The sequence below is a fragment of the Eschrichtius robustus genome, chromosome 15 (genome assembly GCF_028021215.1).
Source record: "Eschrichtius robustus isolate mEscRob2 chromosome 15, mEscRob2.pri, whole genome shotgun sequence".
Classification (NCBI taxonomy): domain Eukaryota; kingdom Metazoa; phylum Chordata; class Mammalia; order Artiodactyla; family Eschrichtiidae; genus Eschrichtius; species Eschrichtius robustus.
Window position 1 is genome coordinate 52,285,839 of NC_090838.1, and position 6,807 is coordinate 52,292,645.

General features: G+C 37.5%; 1 protein-coding gene across 4 annotated transcripts in view; it reads left to right on the forward strand.

The window, feature by feature from the left end:
* The window catches only part of SANBR (SANT and BTB domain regulator of CSR), a 66,702-nt gene extending 64,476 nt beyond the window's left edge, over positions 1-2,226 (forward strand). For all 4 annotated transcript variants that reach the window (XM_068564782.1, XM_068564781.1, XM_068564783.1 and 1 more), the window contains one exon: positions 405-2,226. In XM_068564782.1, coding sequence (XP_068420883.1) covers positions 405-441 — 37 coding nt within the window. In that variant the 3' untranslated portion in view covers positions 442-2,226. The remainder of the gene's footprint in view (positions 1-404) is intronic.
* Positions 2,227-6,807: the final 4,581 nt, after the last annotated feature.

Here is a 6,807-nt window from a genome sequence, read left to right on the forward strand (position 1 = left end):
CCTTATCTGCAATTCTGAAATCCAGAAAGCTCAGAAAGCCAAAAGCTTTTTTCATACATTTGTGGCAACTCAAGCCTGACCTGAGCTACTGTGGTACTATTTATAGTTTTTATTTATCCCACTTAATGTAAATGCTCATTTGTTTCACTGAAGAAGTATTAATGTGTTTGGTTGTGGGGCACTGCTCCAGATTCATGATATACAATATATGTACATATTATTTCCCCCAAATTAAAAAAAAATCTGAATTCCAAAATACATCTCCAAGAATTTTTGAAAATGGATTATGGAGCTACATGAAGTTTCATTAAACTTTGACACTGTCAAGCAAACATGACCTAAAGCAGTGGCAACTTATTGTTTTAGAAGCACCTCTGACCTTCTTTTCTGTTTAAAAAATCTAGGTCTAAAAGTCGTTTTGGTCAAGGTCGGCCTGCGTAAAGCACCTTAAAATATTACTAAGAAGACAGAAGACTCACCTCTGGACATTTGAAATTGCTCATCACTTCTTGAAGGTCTTCAGAACGATGACTTCTAAATGTTTTAAGTTATTTATTAATTATTCTTGCAAGCCACATAAATCGTAGTGCTAAGGGAAATATATAGTTAGGTCTTATGAAATCTAATTGTAAATATGAAACTTCTTAAACCTAATTTTCCTTTGGTGTGATGCTAGGCTATGTAGAAAATTAGTATTTACAAATTTGCATAGTTAAGGCTCCTAGTATTTGTTATCCTTTATTTATTTGAAAGAGAAGAGGTCTAAACTCTCAAGTAGCTAAGAGTTTTTTAAGACCTTAAAAATTAGGGGAACACAGCTGGTAGTGGTATGGTACATGTGCACTAATTATAGTATGTCTTTTGGGCTGTAAATCTTGGGATAGCACTGAGAACTGCAATTTGTGTGATGAAATTTCCAGTGATGCTAATTTTAAGTTTGCATGACTATTAAGGAGTTACAGATCTCAAGACTGCATTAAATAAATTTTCAAGATGAAGTAGTTCCTGTGTTGGGCAGAAGCCTTAATTTTTTTCAGCGTTATTCCATAGAAAGCACAATGTTAATCCAACTCTTTTTTTTTTTTTAGTTGTGTTTTTTTGTTGTTGGTTTGTTTTTTTTTAGTTTTTAGTAGTTATTATTGGTCGTCTGAGCTGGAATTACTGATTATTACCTCTTTCTTCTGTGAAGCTAGTACCATTCTGAATTTGTTAAAATAACCGTTGATAACTTTAAAGCTAGTAAGTCATTTCAGTTGTATGAGACACCCTCTGTACAGTTCTCAGGGCACTAAAACTCAACCATATTTCTATAGCCATTCGAATAGCCCCTTAAAACAGTTATAATTAGTTATTACTTTAGAGATGTCTAGAAGGAAATATTCCCAAATACATTTGATGGATGAAAAATTGCATATATTTAAGAAAAATCAAAATCAAATTCTATTCTATAGATCATGTCTTAATTTTCTAACCAAGCAGAAAGAGTGCTCAGGGAAAATTTGTTCCAAACCATAAGCATATAAAAATTATGTGTTTGGAAATTACTTATATGTAGGTCTGTGAAAAACTTTAAGATGCACTGTTTCTATTTTTAGTCTTCCTTTGCCTTATAATTGAAATTTCTTCAAATTAGAGAACAGACTTTAATAGTGTATGACAGAACAGCAATTTCTATTGAAATGTCCAAGTGTTACACTCAGTTTAGACATACAGAAATCATTATTTTTAATGAGTGTTTTAGTTGGTAAGTGAAGCTAGATTTTATTTGATGTTATATGTATGGCTTTGCCAAGATTTTTGAACTTCTGTTTGGAAATTTTGTTGCAGTCGATATATTTTTCAATTGTTTGATATTTTTGAAACAGATTATAAAATTTTTATTTTCAAAAGAAAATGTTTTATACTACATGATCTGTACGCCCTGTTAAATACCAGCGTCTTGTTTAGTTTACTCTGATCAAAAGGGTTTAGGTTTGTACATGTTCTACAGTGCTGTGACGGTCACAATTAAAAGAGGAAAATATGCTCATTTGATTTTTAACTGATGGTAACAAGGCAAATTACTTCTCCCCTGGGGGGACTGTACCGCTGAATTTTTACAAACAGAATTTATCAGAATTTGATTTTCTTCAGAATGTGCTTTTAATTTTGTGGACGTCTGTAATTCAAGCACAGGTACCACAAACATTTTAATCAAACTCGTAATAGCATTTGTTTTGCCAAATACTCTGAGGTTTTATCTTCCATTAATTCTGAATTCACATTTATTTAATTGAAATAAACATTAATGACAAAAGTTGTTTGCAAAGTCCCTTGATCTGAATCATTCCATCTTCTCAAAAATGTTCGGATGGGCTCTAGATCACAGGTTTTCATGGAAGAGGTGAACTTTGTACATTTTAAGGTTGTTTTAAATGAGATTATCCTGGTAAAGATTCAACAAAACATTTAAGGGTAAAATACTGCAGAAAAGATAATTTGGTAACAGTGCTGATTCCATACTGTTGGGTCATTTTGTTATTGTCCTTCTTCAGAACACTCAGCCAGGTATTGTGAGATATGCTAAGTGCTTTGGAAGCTGAGGCTGAAGCCCTATCATGCTAATCTGCCACAGGCAAATCTTAGTATAAAAACAAACAAACAAACAAAAACCCTTTTATCTCCAGTACCTCGAGTTAATTCTTCAACCCTCAACTATTCCTTAAAGAACTATTATGAACCTCACCTTTTCACACGGCTCAGTTAAAAGGCACTGGGGATACCTAGCCAGTCCAATTCTTTTTTAAAATTTATTTATTTATTTATTTTTGGCTGCGTTGGGTCTTTGTTGCTGCGCGCGGGCTATCTCTATTTGTGGCAAGCGGGGGTTACTCTTCGTTGCAGTGCGGTGGCTTCTCTTTGTTGTGGAGCATGGGCTCTAGGCGCGCAGGCTCAGTAGTTTTGGCTCACGGGCTCAGTAGTTGTGGTGCACGGGCTCTAAAGCGCAGGCTCAGTATTTGTGGCACATGGGCTTAGTTGCTCCGCAGCATGTGGAATCTTCCTTGACCAGGGCTCGAACCCGTGTCCCCTGCATTGGCAGGTGGATTCTTAACCACTGCGCCACCAGGGAAGTCCCTAGCCAGTTCAATTCTAATTGGCTAACTCTCTCATTTAAAGCTGATCTATCGGGGAGGATGATATGGGGATGATATTATTTCCACTTTTATAGGACTGTTGGGGGGGGCGGGTAAATGATTTAGAGATCTAAAACAATTAGCACAGTATTTTCTGGCTAATCGTAAGGCCTCCAGAAATGTTAACTATTATTATTGTTGCACTGTGGGATCTTAGTTCCCTGACCAGGGATTAAACCCGGGCCCTTCGCAGTGAGAGTGTGGAGTCCTAACCACTGGACCACCAGGGAATTCCGTTATTTTAATATTTGGGAAGTGCCCTTAAAAGTCTTTAAGATGGGAGATTGATATCCCTCTTCCTGTAACTTGAGTTTCTAAGACTGATGTGTGTTTGTTTAATGCAAGAAAGAAAAGAGGCACATAATAGTTCAGTGGTTGCTGTGACATCGTTTGTTACTTCGTTATACTAAACCTCTTGCCTTATTTAAGCAGTACAAACAGAGTTTGTAGGAAGAGGTAGGAAAACTATTTCCTGCTATGTGGTGGTGAGTGACCTGGGCTGTCTTCAGAGAGGTTTACTGAAGGAGAGAGTGAGGCTGCAGCATGGTCTTATAGCAGCTCTCCTTCCAAGATTATCTTTCCTTGAGAAAACGTAGCTAGTTTCGCTTTTACTACTTGTCTATGACAAGAGTAGTTCTTATCCAACTGTAGAAGAGTGGTTGCTAAATTAGTAGCTGCTGAGAATGCTGCTAGCTCTCTTAAGTGCCTTATCTCCTTCAGTCTCACAATAAACCCCCAAATCGGGTATTATCCCCATTTTATAGGTGGAGAAGAAAGTTCAGGGAGCTAAAGTAATCCGCACACTGGGATTGAAGTCTAGGCCTATCAGCACATTCCAACACCTTGAAACAATTTTACCTTGGATTACCTGAAACATTTTCTCTTAGAGTGCCTCCTGGCTCACTGGCAGCTCCTTCAAACTGAAAACAGGTGATCCCAGCTCACTCCCTGTGGTTCTAGCCTTGTTTATCCAAGTGCCTACTTGACATTTGTATTTGGAATATCAGTAGGTGTCTCCAACTTAACATAATAAAAGCAGGACTTGTGTTATATCTCCCCAACCCACCACCAACTCCCTGCTCGTTCAGTAAATGGCACTACTGCCCACTCAAGTGCACAAGCCGAATGTTTAGAAATTCCTCATAATTCCTCTTTTTCCTTCACTCCCCACATCCAATTCATCGGCAAGTCTGATATAAAACCTACATCCATTTGCTTCCCTCCATCGCCATAATCCATCACTCCAAGTTATTAACATCTCCAAGCCTCCTAAGTGATTCCAGCTCCCACTCTAACCTCTATTATTCACAAAGCAACTACAGTAATTTTGAAATGTGAATCAGATCACATCACACTCCAGTAGCACCTCATCAAACCTAGAATAAAATCCTACTTCCATTGCCCGGGCTTACAGAGTCCCACACAGCCTAGCCCCTGGCTGCCTCTCAGTCTCCTTTCCCCTCTTGCTACTACATTCCAGTCACATGGCCTACCTGGTCCTCCAATAAGTAAGCTCATTCCCACCATTTAGCTCCTTCACATTACTGTTCCCACTGTCTAGAAGCCTTCTTATTATAATTCAGATTTTAGGTTAGATGTCATTTCCTCACAGGAGGCATTTCCATGTACCCAATCTAAAGTTAGCTACCCAAGTCACTCTCATTACACCATCATAGTTTATTTCTGTACAAATCACAAATCTGACATTATTACATCATTATTTTTTTCTTTTTTTTCTTTAAGTCTTTACTGAATTTGTTACAATATGGCTTCTGTTTTATGTTTTGGTTTTTTGGCCCCTAGGCATGTGGGATCCCGACCAGGGATTGAACCCGCATCCCCTGCACTGGAAGGCAAAGTCTTAACCACTGGACCACCAGGGAAACCCCTTCTTTCTTTCTTTTTTGTCTGTTGGTTTGCAATTTGTCTTCCATGCTAGAAAATGAAATGCACCCAAATAGGAAAAGAAGTAGGGCTTCCCTGGTGGCGCAGTGGTTAAGAATCCGCCTGCCAATGCAGGGGACACGGGTTCAAGCCCTGGTCAGGGAAGATCCCACATGCCGCGGAGCAACTAAGCCTGTGTGCCACAACTACTGAGCCTGCGCTCTAGAGCCCGCGAGCCACAACTACTGAAGCCCATGCGCCTAGAGCCCGTGCTCTGCAACAAGAGAAGCCACCGCAATGAGAAGCCCGCGCACCGCAACAGAGAGTAGCCCCCACTGACCGCAACTAGAGAAAGCCCATGCACAGCAACGAAGACCCAATGCAGCCAAAAATAAATAAATAAAATAAATTTAAAAAAAAGTAAAACCATATCTATTCACAGATGACATGATCTTGTATATAGAAAATCCCAAGAAATCCACTAAAAAACTATTAGAACATATAATTAAGTTCAAGATTTCAGGATATACAATCAATATACAAAAATCAATTTATTTCTGTATACTAGCAATGAAAAATATAAATATTAAATTTTTAAAAATTCCCTTTACAATAGCATCAAAAAGAATAAAATACTTAAGAAAAAATTTCACAAAAGAAGTGTAATATGTGTACTCTGAAAACTACAAGATATCGTTGAAAGAAATTAAAGAAGATCTAAATAAATGGGAAGATTATCGCATGTTCATGGATCAGAACACTTAATATTGTTAAGATGGTAATACCCCTCAACTTGATCTACAGATTCACCACAGTTCCTGTCAGATTTCCAGCTGGCTTCATTGTAGAAATTGACAAACCAATCCTAAAATTCATATGGAAACTCAAGGGATCCAGAACTGCCAAAACAATTTTGGAAAAGAACAAAGGGTTCACACTTTCTGATTTCAACTCTTACTACAAAGGTGCAGTAATCAAGGCAGTGTAGTACTAGCATATGGATAGTCATACAGATCAATGAAACAGAATTGAGAGTCCAGAAATAAACCCATCTATTTATGGCCAACTGATTTTGAACAATAGTGCCAAGACCATTCAATGGCGAAAGAACAGTCTTTTCTACAAATGGTGCTGGGAAAATGATAGCTTCATGCGAAGGAGTGAAGTTAGACCCCATCTCACACTATATACAAAAAATTGATTCAAAATGGATCTAAGACCTAATTGTAAAAGCAGACTGTAAAACTCTTAGAGGAAAACACAGGGGTAAATCTTTACAACCTTGGATTTAGCAATGGATACTTAGATAAGACACTAAAAGCACAAGCAACAAAAGGAAAAATAGATAAATAGGACTTTACCAAGATTAAAAACATTTGTGCTTCAGTGGACACAATCAAGAAAGTGAAAAGACAGCCTATAGAATGGGAGAAAATATTTACAAATCACATATCTGATAAGGGACTTATATCCAGAATTTATAAAGAACTCTTACAACTCAAAATTTAAAAAAGACAACCCAGTTTTTTAAATGGTAAAGGATTTGAATAGACATTTCTCCAAAGAAGATGGCCATTTGGCCAAAACCACTTGAAAAGATGCTCAACATCATTAGCCATGAGGGAAATGCAAATGAAAACCATGAGTTACCACTTCATACCCAGTAGAATGGCTATCACCAAAAAACCACCTAATAATGTTGCCAGGAATGTGGCAAAATTGGAATCCTCATGAACTCCTGGTGAGAATG